The sequence below is a fragment of the Gorilla gorilla genome, chromosome X (genome assembly GCF_029281585.2).
Source record: "Gorilla gorilla gorilla isolate KB3781 chromosome X, NHGRI_mGorGor1-v2.1_pri, whole genome shotgun sequence".
In the NCBI taxonomy this organism is placed as follows: Eukaryota; Metazoa; Chordata; class Mammalia; order Primates; family Hominidae; genus Gorilla; species Gorilla gorilla.
Genome location: NC_073247.2, coordinates 58,452,716 through 58,473,521, shown reverse-complemented (window position 1 = coordinate 58,473,521; position 20,806 = coordinate 58,452,716). Strand labels below are relative to the sequence as shown.

At 42.5% G+C, this 20,806-nt stretch overlaps 1 protein-coding gene across 6 annotated transcripts; it reads left to right on the top strand.

Moving 5' to 3' along the window:
* The first annotated feature begins 698 nt into the window (after positions 1–698).
* Positions 699–14,170, top strand: ZNF630 (zinc finger protein 630). 6 transcript variants are annotated; one of them, XM_055375680.1, is made up of 5 exons: positions 699–791; positions 5,528–5,717; positions 11,477–11,603; positions 11,877–11,972; positions 12,187–14,170. In XM_055375680.1, the coding sequence occupies exons 2-5, from the start codon at positions 5,703–5,705 to the stop codon at positions 13,920–13,922; spliced, it is 1,974 nt and encodes a 657-aa protein (XP_055231655.1). In that variant the 5' UTR covers positions 699–791; positions 5,528–5,702; the 3' UTR covers positions 13,923–14,170. The 6 variants fall into 6 exon arrangements, with proteins under 6 accessions (XP_055231655.1, XP_055231654.1, XP_030861576.2 ...); XM_055375679.1 differs by having other exon boundaries at positions 729–809; XM_031005716.2 differs by having other exon boundaries at positions 752–1,377.
* Positions 14,171–20,806: the final 6,636 nt, after the last annotated feature.

Here is a 20,806-nt window from a genome sequence, read left to right as displayed (position 1 = left end):
ATGTTGGCCAGGCTGGTCTCTAACTCCTGGCCTCAAGTGATCCTCCCGCCTTGGCCTCCCAAAGTGCTGAGATTACAAGTGTTAGCCACTGTGCCCGGCCCTCAGTTAACATTTTTATCATGAATGCCATTTGGTTTGACTTTGAAGTCAGACCTTGATTAATTCTTCCACCATCATTACCCCTTCGGTATAGGCTGTGAATTCTGGGCCTCTGTTAACCACATCACGTGACTTTAATGGGTCTCTGGTCTTGGCTCAGACTCGGGTCTAAGTTAACCTTCCATTTAAGGCCTCTCTGAAATAACTTTGGAATTGGGTTACTATTGCACCACCAGTGCCCCTCTGATTTGATCTTCAAGCAGGATATTTGTTAATGTTTTCTCCATCCATACACCCTGATAGAGGTCTTGAATCCTAGGACTTTCTTAACTATTGTAACCATCAGAGTTCTCGTTTTGTATCGAACATGAACCTTTGTTAACTCTGCAATCCTGTTCCGGGCTGACTTCCAATCCAGCCCTTTGTTAAGTCGTCTAAAACCAATGTCCCTTAGGTTTTACCTCGAACCTCTGACTCTATGAACTCTTTTAGTTTTGATACGGGCTGCAAAAGGCCATATAAGCCTACTTGAACTAAGGCAGGCAGAAGTCCAGGCTGTAAATGACAGGTGAAGGTGGGCCCTTCCGTGTTCAAAGGAGCCAATGGAGGACCGGTGGGCAGTGAGTGACAGATGGGGGCGGGTCCTGACGCCAAGCAGGAACAATAGGAAGGCGGCAGGGCGCCGAGGCCAGGTGGGGAGAAGTCGGCGGGTATGTGTGAGCTCCCTGAAAGGCTGCATGATGTCAAAGGTCTCTTCCCTTTCTCCAGACGTTTTAGGAATTCGCTTCTGCGGAGGAATCTCCCGGGGGGTGCTCTGTCCAGCCTTCCCACTTTCTCCGCTTCCCACCCTGCCATGTCGCCACGCCTTTGCTCAGGCCGTGCCTCTTCTGGTGGCCGGGAACGCCCACTCACCCGGACAGTCGCGGCCCTTCCAAGCCTCACACTGCTTTCGTAGGATCAATTCCGAATACCCAAACTCGGAGATATCACGAGGACTCCCCCGGGCCCCCAAACGCACCTCTCCTCTGGCTGGAATGGGAGCCTCCAGAAGCAGTGCGAGACCACGGCCAGCAACAGAGGTCCTGGCGCTGGCGGAATGACGCCATTTTTGTTACTGGTAGAGCTCGGCTTCGCGGCTGTTTCGGAGCCAGCGAAAGATAAGCTCCCTCGTCACCCTGACATCTCTCCGGGAAGACTGGAAGGGAAATGGCCTTTCGGGGGATGTTGAACGCATTTGGGCAGGCGGGGAGCCAAGCCCGGCTTGAGAGCAGAGCCGGGGTGAGGGGCCTGGCTGAGTGCTGCGGGTCTATGTGATCAGTGACGGATGGAGACAAGTGGAGGGCCTGAGGAGGGGACTGAGTGACGTGGAGAACAGTGATAGGGGAGCCTGTGGGACCAGGGGTAACAGTATGTGGGTTACGCAAATGGGAGTTTGTGGGGTGATGGGGGATCTGTGCGGTGTTTGATGATGTCTGTAAGGGTGAGTGATGGGGCTTCTATGGGATGGGTGAAGGGAGTCTGGGGTGAGTGATGAGTGGTCTGTAGGGTGAGGGATGCTGGTCCGTGGGGTGAGTGGATAGGGGGATCTGGGGTGAGGGATGAGGGTCTATGAGGACAAGAATGGGAGTGTGTGGGGTCAGTGTTGACATTCTGTGGGGTCCATGATGGGTGGCTCTTTCAGATCAATCATATGTGCATGAATGAACAAAAATCTCTGCCCCTGTGGTGTCCACATTCCGATGGAGGAGTCCGACTTGGTGGTTTGATTTGTATTTCCCTCATGACCAATAAGTTTGAGCACATTTTCTTATATGGATTCATCACTTGGAGATCTTCTTTTGTGAGGGGCCTCTCTTTTGTTCATTTTTCTGTTGGACTCTCTGCCCTTTTCTTAATGATTTATAGGAATTTTTTTTTTTTTTAGACGAAGTCTCACTCTGTCGCCCAGGCTGGAGTGCAGTGGAGAAATCATGGTTCACTGCAACCTCCACCTCCTGGGTTCTCTCAATTATCCTACCTCAGCCTCCCGAGTAGCTGGAATTACAGGCGCCCGCCACCACGCCTGGCTGATTTTTTTGTATTTGTAGTAGAGACGGGGTTTCGCCATGTTGGCCAGGCTGGTCCCGAACTCTTGACCTCAGGTAATACACCCACCTCGGCCTCCCAAAGTGCTGGGATTACAGGTGTGAGCCACCGTGCCCGGCCAGGAATTGTTTTTATATATTCTGATACCACTCCTTTAGTAGTGGTATGTGTTTTGCAAATATCTCCTTCCAACTTTTGGCTTCTCTTTTCATTTTATGGCTTTAAATATGAAGATTTTCAGTTAATTTTGAACTGTAAAGCACATTCTTCGGTTAAAAAGCAGACAATATCGGCCGGGCGTGGTGGCTCACACCTATAATCCCAGCACTTTGGGAGGCCGAGGCGGGCGGATCACGAGGTCAGGAAATCGAGACCATCCTGGCTAACACGGTGAAACCCCGTCTCTACTAAAAATACAAAAAAATTAGCTGGGCGTGGTGGCGGGCTCCTGTAGTCCCAGCTACTGGGGAGGCTGAGGCAGGAGAATGGAGTGAACCAGGGAGGCGGAGCTTGCAGTGAGCCGAGATCGCGCCACTGCACTCCAGCCTGGGCGACAGAGCGAGACTCCATCTCAAAAACAAAAAACAAAAAAAAAAACAGACAATGTCCTGTGGAATTTAGGAGGATAACTAATTTTTTAGGGCATCCAGAAGCAAAGGGTGTTGCCTGAAAATCTTAGTGCTAGGACAGCTTGGGAGGAGTTCTTTACTTTTTGTTCCTCTACCACCTCGCTCTAAATCACTGGCAGTGTGATCTTAGACAACTCATGAAACCTCTCTAGGCATCAGTTTCCCACTGCGAAATGAGGATAATAGCAGGGCCTACCCTGTGAGGCTTGGGATGAGAAGTGAGTTAATACCTGAATGTTACCTATTTGCCATAGTTTTGCAGCACTGATTTTGTATATATTTCATGGATCTTCTTTGAACTCAAGGTTACTGCTGCTCATGTAATACCAAAATCTGGTGAAGGAAGTTAAATACCAAGGAATAAGGTTTTGTCAGCTAGGGTTGCTTTGGAGGGTCACAAACCGTTGTAATATCTAAGACTTTTTTTTTTGTTTTTGTTTTGTTTTGTTTTGCCTCCAAGAACTAATTTTTGTCCCCTTGGGGGCAGTATCACCCCCAGTGAGAATGTGTGATCTACATGGTATTTTTTCTTTTGTTTTCTTTTCTTTTCCTTTTTTTTTTTTTTTCTTTGACAGGGTCTCACTCTGTTGCCCAGGCTGGAGTGCAATGGCGTGATTTCAGCACATTGCAACCTCCGCCTCCTGGGTTCAAGTGACTCTCCTGCCTCAGCCTGCCAAGTAGCCAGGACTACAGGTGTGCACCACCATGCCCGGCTAATTTTGTTTATTTTTTGTAGAAACAAGGTCTCACTATGTTGCTCAGGCTGGCCTCGAACTCCTGGACTCAAGCAATCCTCCTGCCTTGGCCTCCCAAAGTACTGGGATGACAGGTGTGAGCCACCACCCCTGGCCTGTTATTCTGTTATTAAACAATTAGGAATACATTCTTGTGTTCTGCCTCTTCTTCATTTTACAGTGATGTTTCCATGCCATTAACTTAATTCCCATAGTACGACTTAGTTTATTTCTATGGTAATACTTAAATATAAACCTTTCTTATGGAAATTTTCAAGCATCCACAAAAATAGAGGGAATTGTATAATGGACCCCCATTATGCCCACCACCCAGTCTCATCAGTCATCAGCTCATGGCCCATCTTGTTTTATCTAGACCAAGGGCTGGAAAACTGGGCAGTGGGCCAAATCTGACATGCTGCTTTTTTAAAAAAAAATACAGCCATGAGCTAAGAAATGGTTTTTTCACACTTTTTATCATTGGAAAAAAATCAAATGGAGAATATTTTGTGACCCATGAAAATGATATAAAATTCAAATGTCAGTGCCCAAAAATGATGTTTAATTGGAACACAGCCAGTGAACACCTTTAGTTTATGTATTGTCTAGGGCTACTTTCAACCTGCAATGGCAGGGCTGAGTAGTTACAGCAGAGACCACAGAACCTACAAAACTGAAAACATTTACCATATTACCCTTTTACAGAAAAAGTTTGCCAAGTCCTCATCTAGGCCACCCCCTCACTTCTTCCTCCCGGAATGCCCTTCCTCCCTTTCTTCCTTCCTTCCTCCCTCCCTCCCTCTTTTCTTTTCTTTTCTTTTCTTTTCTTTTTTCTTTTCTTTTCTTTCCTTCCTTCCTTCCTTCCTTCCTTCCTTCTTCCTCCCTCCCTCCCTTCCTTCCTGCCTTCCTTCCTGCCTTCTTTCCTGCCTTCCCTCCTGCATTCCTTCCTGCCTTCCTTCCTGCCTTTCTTGCCTTTCTTTCCTCTTTCCTCACTCGCTCATTGCCCAGGCTGAAGTGCAGTGGCTCAATCTCGGCTCACTGCAAATGCCACCTCCTGGGTTCAAGTGATTCTCATGTCTCAGTCTCCCTAGTAGCTGGGAATACAGGCGCCCACCACTACGCCTGGCTAATTTTTGTATTTTTAGTAGAGGCGAATTTTGCCATGTTGACCAGGTTGGTCTCGAACTCCTGGGCTCAAGCCATCTGCCTGCTTCAGCCTCCCAAAGTGCTGGGCTTACAGCTGTGCACCGCTACGCCAGGCTAATTTTTTGTAGAGATGGGTCTCCCTATGTTGCCCAGGCTGGTCTTCAACTCCTGGGCTCAAGCAATTTGCCCATCTCCCCCTCCCAACATGCTGGGATTACAAGCATGCACCACCACGCCTGGCTGGTTTTTGTATTTTTTTAGTAGAGATGGGGTTCGCCATGTTGCTCAGGCTGGTCTCCAATTCCTGAGCTCAGGCAATCCACCCACCTTGGCCTTCCAAAGTGCTGGCCCACCGCACCCGGCCTGTATGCAGTTCAATGACTTTTTACATGGGTAGTCTTTATTATTTTGAAACAAATCCCAGACATATATTTTCATCCATACATGCTTCATTATGTAAAAGATAAGGCCTTAAAGGTTGATGCTGTTACCCTAAGGTAAAATAATTAGCAATAATATCTTCAGATAATCAATGGTTAAATTCCTTAATGTTATCAAATATCTAGTCAGGGTTCAAACTTTCATGATTATCTCAAAAATTTCTTTTGTTTATTCAAGTAAAGAGCCAGACAAGACCATACTTTACATTTGCTGGTGGTGTTTCCTGAACCTCTTTTAATCATCTGGAGTGTTGCTTTTAAGGGCTGCCTGCCTTTGCAGCAGTCTTTAGTGCTGGGCATTTATGTTATTTTCAATAATATGGTGTTAAAGACAAAACTGTGTTGAAGGTTTCTGTGGTTAAATATCTGCACATATCCATGATTATTACCTTAGGACGAAGTTCCGGAAATGGAATTACCGAGTCAGATGAGAAACACAAGTCATCAATGAATTAACAAGCAACACATTGTCACATCCAGCTGTTGAAGAGTGGTTAACTCAGCTTGATCTCCGAAGACTCTTCTGCACCCCACCCCGCCCCCAACTGCTTTCCAAAGAGAAACAGAAAATGATTGAGTCCCAGGTAAGTTATTTGTTTGCCACTTGGTTTTCCCACAACAAAATGAGAAAGGGCAATTAGTTGAAAATAAGGATTAGAGAAATTTAGAGAGAATAGATGATCAACAGGCAAAATTGCTGTGAAGATACACAGATCACCTGGCCTTACTTCATAGAAACTTAGCTAAAATTTTGACTATAAGCAAAACATTTTGACTGGCAGCTTCAGTGAAAAGGGTAACATAACATGATCAATAATGTGATTTGCATTCTCCACAAAAAGAAATCAGTCCAGCTCCTTAGCAAGTCAAGATTTCTGGGACTTTAACTTGAGGAATTTTATTACTGAGTTTTCCTGAAGGTCAGTGGTTTTCAGTCCAGGGTGGTATTGTCAGTAGTTGTTCTAAAGAGACTGTTTTTAGTTAAAGTTCTCTGGCAGGGGCTTGGAGAATGGGATAGTTTCCTTGTTTTCCATGGCTCCTTTGCTGTCATCTCAGAGTTTGTGGGGTCTCAACCCAACTCAAGGCAGTTCCTTCTCTGCTTTTCCAATTTTAGTCGTTTTTTTTTTCTCCCTGAAAAGGTAATCTATACATGGGGCAAAGAATGTAAACAATATAGTTTAAAAAAAAAAAGAAGTGAAATATCTCCAATCTTACTTCTTCCTCCTTCCCCGACATAACTAGGATTATCTGGTTTGAGGAGGATCTCTTTTCTTTATGCATTTATAACTCCACCTATGTGTGTAGATGGATGTGTAAATGTGTGAAAGTGATCTCATTATTGTCATGTATTTTTTCTTTACCACACACAAAAAATACACACACTGTTTCTATTCCGTTCTGCTACTTTCTTTTCTTGCCTAATATAAAATATATACGAAAGTAGAGATTTTAGTGAACCCTTTTGTAATTACCCATCTGCAAATATTATCAACTGATAACCAAGCTTGTTTTATCTATCTTTTATCCCCACCTACTCCTATCGTCATCATCATCATGATCTAGCCAATCCCTTGTTAATATTTTGTTTAGGGTTTATACTACTGCGTTCATAAGACATAAGGGCCTGTAATTTTACTTTCTTCTATTGTTTCTGTCACCTTTTGGTATCATGTTACATTGGCCTCATGTTGGAAAGTATTCTCTTTATATTCTCTGGGAAAATTTGGGTAATATTGGTATTATTTCCATCTTAAATTTTTTTTTTTTTGAGATGGAGTTTCACTTTTGTCTCCCAGGCTGGAGTGCAATGGCACGATATCTGCTCATTGCAACCTCCGCCTCCCAGGTTCAAGCGATTCTTCTGCCTCAGTCTCCCAAGTAGCTGGGATTACAGGTGCCCGCCACCACGCCCAGCTAACTTTTGTATTTTTAGTAGAGATGGGGTTTCACCATGTTGGGCAGGCTGGTCTCGAATTCCTGGCCTCAGGTGATCCACCCACCTCAGCCTCCCAAAGTGTTGGGATTACAGACATGAGCCACTGCGCCCGGCCTATTTCCTTCTTAAATGTTTGAAAGAGCTCCCCAATGAAGCCATCAGGGTATGGAGTTTTCTTTGTGGGAAGGTTTTAAATTACATATTCAATTTATTTAAAAGATATACTACCATTCAGATTTTCTATTTCTTTTTATGTCTGGTTTGGTAAATTGTAATTTTCAAGTAATTTGTCCAGTTCCTCTAAGTCAGGGGTCAGCAAACTTTTTCTGTAGAGGGACAGATCGAAGTATCTGAGGCTTTGTGGGCCATACGGCCCCTGTTGCAACTATTCAAATCTGCTGTTTTAGGTAGAAAGCAGCTACTGACAATATGTAAACCAATGAGCCTGGCTGTGATTCAATTACACTTTATTTATGGATGCTGAAGGTTGGATTTCATATAATTTTCATGTGTCATAAAATATTCTTCTTTTGACTTTTTTTTCAATCATTAAAAATGTAAAAACCAGACCAGATACAGCTAGCTATTCACGCCTATAATCCCAGCACTTTGGGAGGCCAAGGTGGGCAGATTGCTTGAGCTCAGGAGTTCTAGACCAGCCTGGGCAACATGGCGAAACCGCATCTCTACAAAAAAATACAAAAATTAACCAGGCATGGTGGCATGCACCTGTGGTCCCAGCTACTCAGGAGGCTGATGTAGGAGAATCACTTGAGCCCAGGAGGAGGAGGTTGCAGTGAATCAAGACTGTTCCACTGTACTCCAGCTTGGCTGATAGAGCAAGACTGTCTCAAAAGAAAACGTGTAAAACCAGTTTAGCTTGTGGGCCATTGAAAAACACATGATGGGCTAAATTTGGCCTGCAGGCTATAGTTTGCTATGTCCTGATCTACATTGTCTACTGATCTACATTGTCAAATTAATGTCCATTAAATGTCCATTTAATGTTTGCAGGATACCAGAACCTTGTTGATGGGCTGTAAAAAAGTTATTTCTAGTTTTTCTTTTATATACAGTAGTAATAATAATAAGAAGAATCATAGCTACTATTTACTCAGTGCTTATCATGTGCCAGGCACTGCTATTATAAAATATCATGGGATTAACTTATTTAATTCACCCAGGAACCCTCTGTGCTAGGTACCATTGTTATTCCCATTTTTCAAATGAAGAAAATGAGGCACAGAGATCACACAGCTAGTACATGACCTAACCAGACCTCTCAAGCAGTGAAGTCACAAATAAAACAACCATATAAAGATATCTTTTTATATTTGTGAAGTATTTGTGTAGGACACATTCTCAGACATGAGTGTGCTAGGTCAGAGGCACACAGGCTTATAAATTTAAAGAGTATTTTTCAAATCGTATATATATATTTTTTTGAGACAAAGTCTCACTCTGTCCCCCAGGTTGGAGTGCAGTGGCATGATCTCAGCTCACTGTAACCTCCGCCTCCCAGGTTCAAGCGATTCTCATGCCTCAGCCTCCCAAGTAGCAGGGATTACAGGTGCCTGCCACCACGCCCGGCTAATTTTTGTATTTTTAGTAGAGACTGGGTTTCACCATGTTGGGCAGGCTGGTCTCGAACTCCTGACCTCAGGTGATCTTCCCACCTTGGCCTCCCAAAGTGCTGGGATTACAGGCGTGAGCCACCCTGCCCAGCCCAAATTGTATTTCAATACTGTGTAATCAGCTGAACATGTGGCCACAAAATGTTTACAAGAAAGCCCACCTGTTTCCCAAGGTTCCCCCTCCCTCCTGCCACCATTAGCCATCATCTGTATCTTTCATTCTTGTTGTTTTTATGATTAAGCATTATATCTCATTTTCATTTGCTTTTCTATAGGGATTAAATAAGCTTCAGCATCTTTTCACATATTTATTTTCCATATTGTATTTCTCTGTGAATCCCTCTTTCCTTGTCTTTGCTTATGGTTTCCCAGGAGCTTTTTGTATATGAGTGATTTTGAAGTGCACATTGCAAACTTTTTTTTTTTTTTTTGGCCAGGTAGTGATTTTTCTCTCAACCTTTTTGTCTGTCTCCCCTCACTAGAATACAAACTCCTTCAGGGAAGGTATTTTTGCCAGGTTTTTTTTCCTGCTGTATCCCCAGTTCCTAGAATAGTGCTTGGTATTCGCTAGGTACTCAATAACTGCTTGCTGAGTGAATGAATGTTTATTTTCACTTAACAGTGTATCTTAGATATTGTGGCATATCAATTAATATAGAACTTCCTTGTTGCCTGCCTGCCTGCCTGCCTTCCTTCCTTCCTTCCTTCCTCCCTCCCTCCCTCCCTCCCTCCCTCTCTCTCTCTCTCTCTGTCTTTCTTTCTTTCTTTCTTTTTGAGACAGGGTTTCACTCCAGTTGCCCAGGCTAGAGTGCAGTGGCACTATCTTGCCTCACTGCAGCCTTGACCTCCCAGGCTCAGGTAATCCTCTCACCTCAGCCTCCCTAGTAGCTGGGACTATAGGTGTGTGCCACCACACCCGGCTAATTTTTTGTAGAGACAGGGTTTTGCCATGTTGCCCAGGCTGGTTGTTTGTTTGTTTGTTTTTGAGACAGTGTCTCAGTCTGTCGCCCAGGCTTGAGTGCAGTGGCACAGTCTCGGCTCACTGCATCCTCCGCCTCCTGGGTTCAAGCAATTCTCCTGCCTCAGCCGCCTGAGTAGCTGAGACTACAGACATGCACCACCATGCTCGGCTAATTTTTCTAATTTTAGTAGAGATGGGGTTTCGCCATGTTGGCCAGGCTGGTCTCGAATTCCTGACCTCAAGTGATCCACCTGCCCCTGCCTCCCCAAGGGCTGGGATTACAGGCGTGAGCCACCACATCTGGCCCCTTCTTTGTTGCTTTTTATAATTGCATATATTATTCCCTTATGGAGATTGTAGCATTATTTATTCATCCAATCTCCCATGAGGTGGTTTCCATTCTTTTGCTATTATAAATAGTACTGTAGAGCAGTGTCTTCACACATGTCATTTGCTCACATATGTGAATGTTTATGTAGAATAACTTCTAGAAACCAAATTGCGAGTCAGAGGATGTGTACATTATAAATTTTGATAGATATTGCCAAATTAATTGCCTTCAAAATATACCATACACCACAGACAATTTGAGTATGCCTGCTTCTTGACATCTTCACTAACTTACCCTAAGTCACTGTGACTTATCCCTAGTCATAGCATTTGACCAATGACTTATCAAATGCCCATCTTTGATAATATGTAAGGGAAAAATGCTGTCTTGTCTTAGTTTGCATTTATCTTCATGTGAGTGAAGTTGAGCATCTTTTTACATGTTTAAAAAACATTTGCATTTTATTTTCTGTGAAATGATGGTCATGTCCCTTGACCATCGTATTAGTCTGTTCTCATGTCACTATAAAGAAATACCCAAGACTGGGTAATTTATAAAGGAGAGAGGTTTAATTGACTCACAGTTCCACGGGGGTGGGGAGGCCTCAGGAAACTTACAATCATGGTGGAAGGGGAAGCAAGGACCTTCTTCACATGGTGACAGGAGAGAGAAGTGCCAGCAAGGGAAATGCCAGACGCTTATAATACCATTAGATCTTGTGAGAACTCACTCACTATTATGAGAACAGCATGGGGGAAACTGCCTCCATGATTCAATCACCTCCTTCACTTGACAAGTGGGGATTGCAATTCAAAACGAGATTTGGGTGGGGAAACAGAGTCAAACCATATCAACCATTTTTTAAAAAGTTATTGGTCTTTTTCTTCTTGCTTTGTAGGAGCTCTCTCTATACATGGAGGAAATTAACTCTTTGTCCATCCTATCTGTTATGTGTATATTTTTTCCCTAGTTAGTCATATCCTTTGAGTTTGTTTGATATATTTTGCCATGTAATACATAAAGTAGTCACATTTATCAGTGTTTTCATTTGTGGCATCTGGGTTTTGGGGCATGCTTAGAAGAGTCTTCTCCACTCAAAGATTATTTTTTAATACCTCTCCTGTCTTTATTTTATAGTTTCTCTTTTTTCATTTAAATTTTTGTCATGAATTTATTTTTGTATATAGTGTGAGGTAGGGAATCCAGTTACTTTTTTTTCGATAGCTCTCCTGTTTTGAATAATCTGTTTTTCCATTCCTGTTTTAAATGCTACCTTTATTATATATTAAATTTCCCATTTTTATTTGTATCTATTTCTAGACTGTCTGTTCTGTTCCACTAACTATTCTTGCTAATGGCAGGGTTTTACATTGTTTCTATCATAAAGTATGCTGGGCAAAGTGCAAAGTAGGCATCCTACATGTACTGCTATGGTAAAAATGACCAGAACGAGCAGATTGTACAGGAATGTGCTGTTATAGGAACCAGTGACATTTGAGGATGTGGCTGTGGACTTCACCCAGGAAGAGTGGCAGCAGTTGAATCCTGCTCAGAAGACCCTGCATAGGGATGTGATGCTGGAGACCTATAATCACCTGGTCTCTGTGGGTAAGGGCAGATTCCCTGTGTACCAATGAATCAAATCCTCCTCATCCTTCCTTTAGCGCTGTCAATACCATGACCTTTATGATATTCCTTTAATAGAGTGTGTTCTTTTATAGTTTTGGTTTTTCATGTTTATACTTTTGTTATATCTAGAATTTATTTTTATGTTATGGTGTGAGTTAAGGATCCAACTTTGCTGGGAGGCCCCTGCAAGTGCTTCTCTTCATGAATTTCTGAGCTGCCAAGGCCAAAGCCACTACAATTTTCTCTTAACAGGGTGTTCAGATATAAAACCAGATGTAATCTTTAAGGTGGAACATGGAAAGGACCCATGGATCATAGAGAGTGAGTTGTCAAGGTGGATCTACCCAGGTAAGTGAGAATTGGGTACATGGTCAAGCGGGCATCTTCTTCTTCCTTGACATCTCTGACATCCGTTACCTTTTTTCTTCCTTAAAATTTATCAGGCCTCCTTTATAACATTCATTCTACAACAGCCACCTTCCTAGTACCTCTGTTCATTGCCAACTGTTGCGTGTGTGTGTGTGTGTGTGTATTTGATTTTCCCTCTTTCTTCTTCGTTCAGACAGAGTGAAAGGCCTTGAATCTTCCCAGCAGATCATTTCTGGAGAACTTTTATTTCAAAGGGAGATACTAGAAAGAGCCCCAAAGGATAATTCATTGTACTCTGTTTTAAAAATCTGGCATATTGATAATCAGATGGATAGATATCAAGGAAATCAAGACAGAGTTTTGAGGCAGGTCACAGTCATCAGTCGTGAAACATTGACTGATGAGATGGGTTCCAAGTACAGTGCATTTGGGAAAATGTTCAATCGGTGCACAGACCTTGCTCCTTTAAGTCAAAAATTCCATAAGTTTGATTCATGTGAAAATAGCTTGAAGTCTAATTCAGACTTACTAAATTATAACAGGAGCTATGCAAGAAAGAACCCCACTAAGAGATTTAGATGTGGGAGACCACCTAAGTATAATGCTTCCTGTTCTGTGCTTGAGAAGGAAGGCTTCATTCATACTGGAATGGAGCCCTATGGAGATAGTCAATGTGAAAAAGTTCTCAGTCATAAGCAAGCCCATGTTCAGTATAAGAAATTTCAAGCCAGAGAGAAACCCAATGTTTGTAGTATGTGTGGGAAAGCCTTTATCAAGAAGTCACAGCTCATTATACATCAAAGAATTCATACTGGAGAGAAACCATATGTATGTGGAGATTGTAGGAAAGCCTTCAGTGAGAAATCACACCTCATTGTGCATCAGAGGATTCATACTGGGGATAAACCCTATGAATGTACTAAGTGTGGAAGAGCATTCTCCCAGAAGTCACCTTTCACTGTTCATCAGAGAGTCCATACTGGAGAGAAACCCTATGAGTGTTTTGAGTGTCCAAAAGCTTTCTCCCAGAAGTCACATCTAATTATACATCAGAGAGTTCATACCAGAGAGAAGCCCTTTGAATGCAGTGAATGCAGGAAAGCCTTCTGTGAGATGTCTCACCTTTTTATACACCAGATAACTCATACTGGGAAGAAGCCCTATGAGTGTACTGAATGTGGGAAGACCTTCCCTCGGAAAACACAGCTCATTATACATCAGAGAACGCATACTGGAGAGAAGCCCTATAAGTGTGGTGAATGTGGGAAAACTTTCTGCCAACAGTCCCACCTCATAGGACATCAAAGAATTCATACAGGAGAAAAACCTTATGTGTGTACTGACTGTGGGAAGGCCTTTTCCCAGAAGTCACACCTCACTGGCCATCAAAGACTTCATACTGGAGAGAAACCTTATATGTGTACTGAATGTGGAAAATCCTTCTCTCAGAAATCACCTCTTATCATACACCAGAGAATTCATACAGGGGAGAAACCTTATCAATGTGGTGAATGTGGCAAAACCTTCTCCCAGAAATCACCCCTCATTATTCATCAGAGAGTTCACACAGGGGAGAAACCCTATGAGTGTACTGAGTGTGGGAGGGCCTTTTCCCTGAAGTCACATCTCATTCTACATCAGAGAGATCATACTGGAGAGAAACCCTATGAATGTAGTGAATGTGGAAAGGCCTTCTGTGGAAAGTCTCCACTCATTATACATCTGAAAACTCATCCTAGGGAGAAAACCCCTGAATGTGCTGAGTCTGGAATGACTTTTTTCTGGAAATCACAGATGATTACATATCAGAGAAGACACACTGGGGAGAAACCCTCCAGATGCAGTGACTGTGGGAAGGCCTTCTGCCAGCATGTATACTTTACTGGGCATCAGAATCCATATAGGAAAGACACCTTGTATGTGTGCTGATTGTGGGAAGGCCTATTCCCAGAAGTCAGTCCTCATTGTCTATGGGAAAACTCACATTGAATAGAAATAGTGACAACTTCTCAACTGTAGAATAGACTCATATGTTCCTCAGTATACATGATTACCCTTCCACAGAATGATCTGCTTAGGCCCTCAGAATATTTTCAACACCACAAATATGGAATTGATTTGCTCACCCTCAAACTGTCTCAGCCCCCTTCACAGAATAAATGTATCTGGAAAAATTAGCACTACTTTGGTGTTGTTTGGTCCTTAAATGCTTTATAGAATTCTCTTGTGAATTTATTTGGGCATGGTACATTATTTGAAGGGTATCTCTTTGTCATCTTTCTCTATTTTTTCCATATTTTTCTGTTTAGATTATATATGCATTTATATATTTATTTATTTTGAGATGGAGTCTCGCTCTGTTACCCAGGCTGGAGTGCAGTGGCGTGATCTTGGTTCACTGCAACCTCCACCTCCTAGGTTTGAGCTATTGTCCTGCCTCGCCCTCTCAAGTAGCTGGGATTATAGGCATGCACCACCAGGCCCGGCTAATTTTTGTATTTTTAGTAGAGATGGGGTTTCACCATGTTGGCAAGGCTGGTCTCGAACTCCTGACCTCAGGTGATCCACCCACCTCGGCTTCCCAAAGTGCTGGGATTACAGGCATGAGCCACAGCACCTGACCTATATATGCATTTAGATTGAGATATTGATATATCAATATATAGATGTAGAAATATGGACTCTGTAATTTTTAAAAATAATGTATTTCCTCAAGGTTCTTAATATATTTGCATAATTTTGGGTAAAGTAGTCTCATGATTAATTTCCTTTATATCTGTGGTTATTTCTCCAACATAGTTCTCATAGAGTGTATTTGTGATTTTTTCCCTCAATTAGGTAAATAAATGCTAATATTTTATTTCTTTTGCTCTCCCTCACCTGTGTTGCAGTTCACGCATTTTTTGCCATTTTTCTATTTTCTAATTATGCATTTATGCTTTTATTTCACTAAAATCCTTCCATCTGCTTTTAATTTTTTTTCTTTTTCTAACTTCTTTAATGTATAATTCAATTAATCTCACTCTTTCTGGTTTATTATAGGTATATTTGGATTATGTATCTTAATCTGAGAACTACTTTAGACATTGTGGTCCAATCTGACAGTATTCTGTTTTTCAGTAGGTAAATCCTATTGTTCAGCCCAATTTTGTTTGTCGGTATAACAAATCTATTTGGTCTTAGGACTCCCAGCATATTTCCTGTTGTGCATCCTGTTTTCATTGCTTTATTGTCTTTTGACCCTTCATCTTGTGGTCCTGATTTCACTTGTACTGTTTTAGATGTGTTACTTTTGTTCCAGGGTATAACAAAGAGAGGGAGTCTCCCAAAGGGTTTTCAGGAAGCTAAGCATAATCCTGATATCCTTAATCTTGATAACCCATAATACCTGGAAGGTGGGAGTTTAAGCTGCAAAGAAGCATGATGGTAGGCCAGTGGCTATAAATGTTCAGAGGGCATTTTTACCTTTCCACTTAGTGCCAAGATTTTAGATGGATGATTCCCTTATTGTTTATCTCAGTTCACTTTGTACCTCTACAACAGAATGCCTGATACTGGTAATTTATGAAGCATAGAAGTTTATTTCCTACTATTGTGGAGGGTGGGAAGTCCAAGATCAAGACATTAGCATTTGGGCTGGTGAGGGCCTTCTTGCCATGTCCTCACATGGCAGAAGGCAGAAGGGCAAGCTAATAAGCTAGTGAGCTAACTGAACACTTCGTGAATCTTCTTTTAAAAGGGCATTAATCCATTAATGAGGGAGCAGCCCTTGTGACCCAATCACCTCTTAAAGGCCCATCTTAATACTAGCACAGTGACAGCATCTGAATTTTGGAAGGGACACATTCAAACCATAGCACAGTCCCTTGGGCAGAGGTGGTTTTATTTCAAGCTCATTCTTTCACTGAAACTGAAGCCATTTTTGTTCCCAGATTTATGTCAGCAGTCTTTACCCACCTTGAGCAGGCCATGTTCTTGAGAATTGCAGCTTCAGTAATCTTGGTTTGGCAGATACTCTCAAAGTGAAGGGGTAGCAATAGTGGATGCGTTTGTGTACTCCCAAAATTCATATTTTGAAACCTAATTACCAAAGTGATGATATTAGAAGGTGGGGCCTTTGGGAGGTGATTTGATCTCAAGGGTTCTGCCCTCATGAATGGGATTAGTGACCTAATAATAGAGGCCTGACGGAGCTTGTTTGCCCCTTCCACCATGTGAGGATACATCAAGGAGATGCCATCAATGATAAATGGGCCCTCGCCAGACACCAAATCTGCTGGCACCTTGATATTGGATTTGTCAGCCTCTAGAGTCGTAATAAAGAAATTTCTGTTGTTTATAAGTTACTCAGTTTATGGTATCTTTGTTATAGCAGCCTGAGCAGACTCAGACAGTGGAGTGTCTGTTTTGTTGAGGTTGCTGTGGCCGAGCTTCTGCGGTCTGATTTCCTGTGAAGTCAGTGCTTTGCAGCAAGCCACAGGAACAGTGAAGAATTTCCTAAAAATCTCCCAGAGTGTGGATGGACATTGTTTTTTTGTTTGTTTGTCTGCTTGTTTTTGAGACGGAGTCTTGCTCTGTCACCCAGGCTGGAGTGCAGCGGCACGATCTCAGCTCACTGGAAGCTCTGCATCCCGGGTTCATGCCATTCTCTTGCCTCAGCCTCCTGAGTAGCTGGGACTACAGGCGCCCGCCACCATGCCTGGCTAATTTTTTTTTGTATTTTTAGTAGAGACGGGCTTTCACCGTGTTAGTCAGGATGGTCTCAATCTCCTGACCTCGTGATCCGCCCACCTTGGCCTCCCAAAGTGCTGGGATTACAGGCGTGAGCCACTGTGCCCGGCCAGACATTGTTTTTTCATGTTCAGCAAACCTTTGTTGAGCATGTACTGCATGGCAGACCCTATTGAGTTGTTTTTTTTTTTTTTTTTTTTTTTTGAGATGGAGTATCTCTCTGTCGCCAGGCTGGAGTGCAGTGGCATGATCTCAGCTCATCTCAACCTCTGCCTCCCGGGTTCAAGCGATTTTCCTGCCTCAGCCTGCTGCGTAGCTGGGACTACGGGTGCACGCCACCATGCCTGGCTAATTTTTTTGTATTTTAGTGGAGACGGGGTTTCACCATGTTGGCCAGGATGGTCTCTATCTCCTGACCTTGTGATCCGCCCACCTCTGCCTCCCAAAGTGCTGGGATTACAGGCGTGAGCCACCACGCCCAGCCTATTTTGAGTATTCTACAGTGAACAAAGCAGAAAAAATAGTTCCTGCTTTGTGGGGACATGGATAATAAAAAGGTGATATATAGATAGTTATACGTTTCTGTTGTGTGCATGTGTGTGTCTGTGTGTATAAGTATTCATCCTCTGGTGATGAATGAAAGTAAATCAAGATGGGGAACAAGGAATCACCTGTGGATGTGGGGTGGGCAGGGAAGGTCTCAATAATAGGGTGCCATTTGAGCAGAGATCCAAAGGAAGTGAAGGAGGATTTGAAGTAGGTCATGCCAGGCAGAGGGAATAGAAAGTACAAAAGCCCTGAGCCAGAGGAATAGCTGCCATCATGCTTCTTCACAGCCTCAAGTCACATCTCCAGTGTATCAGCAAAACACCTCAAGGATTTACTTGAAATGGTCCCAGGTTGTAGTGACCCAAGATGCCTGAGAGAAGTAAACATAAATCCACTTTGGTGTAAGCCACCTTTCAACCCACAGATAAAATTTCAAAATATAGGAACCCACAGTGTAAAAAATCATAGTGCACACAAGATAACAAGACACAAAACACTATTAGCAAGATTCATAAAAAACGACAAACCTATACAACTTCAGATATAGAAGTTATTAGACATAGACCGTTTAGTATAGGCTGGGTGTGGTGGCTCACACCTGTAATCCCAGCACTTTGGGAGGCCAAGGTGAGAGGATGACTTGAGGCCAGGAGTTCAAGATCAGACTGGATAACATAATGAGACCCCATCTCTATGAAAAATAAAAAAATTAGCCAGGCCTGGTGGTATGCACCTGTAGTCCTAGCTACTCAGGAGGCTGAGGTAGGAGGATTGCTTGAACCTGGGAAGTTAAGGCTGCAGTGAGCCATGATTGCACTCCAGCCTGGGTGACAGAGTGAGACTATGTCTCAAAAAAATAAAGTACACATTTAAAGTAACAAAAGAAGGTGTGCTTGTTTGCTAGGGCTGCCATAATAAAGTACCATAGACTGAGTTGTTTAAAAGATAGAAATGTATTATCTCACAGTTCTGGAGGCCAGAAGTCTAAAATCAAGGTTTTGGAAGGGCTAGTTTTTTCTGAGGCTGTTAGGGAATGACTACTCTGCCATTAGCACTGCAGAATCAATTGAACCTCTTTCCTTTATAAATGCCATTAGCAGAGTAGTCATTGAAAGAGAATAGAGACCAGAAAGAGAACCAAATACAAGTGAGAATTTACAAACGTAAGTGACTGATACGGTTTGGCTGTGTTCCCACCCAAATCTCATCTTGAAGTGTACTTCACATAATCCCCATGTGTAGTGGGAGGGACCTGGTAGGAGGTAATTGAATCATGGGGGTGGTTACCTCCATGCTGTTTTCATGATAGTGAGTTCTCATGAGATATGATGGTTTTATAAGGGGCTTTCCCCTCCACGCTGCACTCCTCCTTGCTGCTGCCATGCAAAGAAGGATGTGTTTGCTTTCCCTTCTGCCATGATTGTAAGTCTCCTGAGGCCTCCCCAGCGCTGCAGAGTCAATTGAATCTCTTTCCTTTATAAACGACCCAATCTTGGGTATTTCTTCATAGCAGTGTGAGAACAGACTAATACAGTGACATTTCATGTACCTGGAAGAAAGATTATTCAATACTGAGTAGCCATCAGAAAAAAATAGTTGGAGCCTTACCCACTGGGCCTTCTACCTATTTCATACCATACATGAAATAAATTCCAGATGTAACAAAAAGGTAAACATTTTAAAAATCCAGAAACTACAGAAGTTGTAATGTAGCAGGACGAGCCACAGACAAAACTCCTCAGACACCGGGTTAAAGAAGTAAGGGGGCTTTATTCGGCTGGGAGCTTCGGCAGACTTACGTCTTAAGAGCTGAGCTCCTCAAAAAAGAAATTACTGGCCTTTTTAAGGGCTTACAACTCCAAAGGGTCCACGTGAAAGGGTCATGATAGATCAAGCAAGCATGGAGAACGTGATGATTATTATTTTTAACCACCAAGGCCAGATGGTGGTGCCAAGGTCGTCTGGCCATTTATCTTACTTTTGTTTCTTTCCAACTTTTTGTTTTCTCCCTTTCCTCTTGTCTTATAAACTAGGCAAGACAAGGGGAGAGGAAGGCAGCAGGAGAAGTGGTGGTCTCTTTCCTTAGTAAAAGAAGAAACCTTACATAAAAAGTTCCACATGACAAAAATTTAAACCTAACATATTGAAACTGTAAAAGTAATAAGAGAAACACAAGAGAAACAAGATAATCTTTTGCTTATAAATTCTTTGTGGGGAAGCCCTTTTAAAGCATTACAGAAAATCTAGATTTCATAAGAGAGAAGATTGGTAGGTTTTCCTTTATAAACTTTTTTTTTCAAATTATGCTGAAATCTACCATGAACGAAGCAAATTGCAAGACACAGTATATAGCAGATTTTTTTTTTGTCAAGGAAAATACAGAATATAATGAACAGCATACTCATTTTACACAAAACAACACACAGATAGACAGGATTATATGTGTAGCAAATAAAGCCTGTTAGGCTTTATTTCAAGCCAGATAATCATGGTTAGGTTGAGTTGGGAGTCAGAAGTTAGATTATGGAGGATTTTCCTTGTCCATTTATAGAGGCTTTTCCTTTCCTAGTGTTTACGTATTTATGTTGTTTACATATTTTGCTCCACATGTAGATCATATTTGTAGGGAGAAAATAATAACAAAGACTTTTCTAGTGGAAGAGTATAGGAGAAGGAATTTGCCTTGAGTTGGGTATGAACTCACATACAGAGACAACAGCAAAGAAGCCATAGAAAACCAGGAAATCCCACTCTCTGCTCTGCAAGCATCTACCAGAAAAATTTAAAAACAGTTTCATTGGGAGAGTCCTGAGCTGAAAATCACTACTGACCTTTAGAAAGAATCAACAATAACATTTATTAGGCCTAAGTGCCTGTTTTTTATTTTTTGGGGGAGGTTGCTTTTTTGTTTGTTTGTTTTTGCTTTTTTTTTTTTTTGAGATGGAGTCTCACTCCGTTGCCCAGGCTGGAGTGCAGTGGCTCAATCTTGGCTCACTGCAACCTCCACCTCCCAAGTTCAAGCGGTTCTCCTACCTCAGCCTCCTGAGTAGCTGGGATTACAGGTGCATGCCACCACACCCGGCTAATTTTTTGTATTTTTAATAGAGATGGGGTAGTCTCTAACACCTGACCTCAGGTGATCTGCCTGCCTAGGTCTCCCAAAGTGCTGGGATTACAGGCATGAGCCACCACACCTGGCCTGGAAATTTTTACTTCCTAAGAAGTTGACCTATTTTCTCTTTATGGAGAATGAAATCATGTAGCTGATGATGTTTGCCCTTTTCACAGACAAATGTGCAGTTTATACAGAAGTAAGGTCATATGAGCTATTAATCTCTCTCTCTCTCTTTTTTTTTTTTTTTTTTGAGACAGAGTCTCACTCTGTCACCCAGACTGGAGTGCAGTGGTGCAATCTCAGCTCACTGCAACCTCCACCTCCCAGGTTCAAGCAATTGTCCTGTCTCAGCCTCCTGAGTAGCTGGGTTTATAGGTGCCTTCTACCACGCTCGGCTAATTTTTGCATTTTTTAGTAG

Bases quoted from the DNA above. Each gene is read 5' to 3' on its own strand.
- ZNF630 (XM_055375680.1), top strand. The intron at 11,604-11,876 runs GTAAGGGCAGAT...TTCTCTTAACAG, and splicing joins TAATCACCTGGTCTCTGTGG to GGTGTTCAGATATAAAACCA. The intron at 11,973-12,186 runs GTAAGTGAGAAT...TTCTTCGTTCAG, and splicing joins GTCAAGGTGGATCTACCCAG to ACAGAGTGAAAGGCCTTGAA.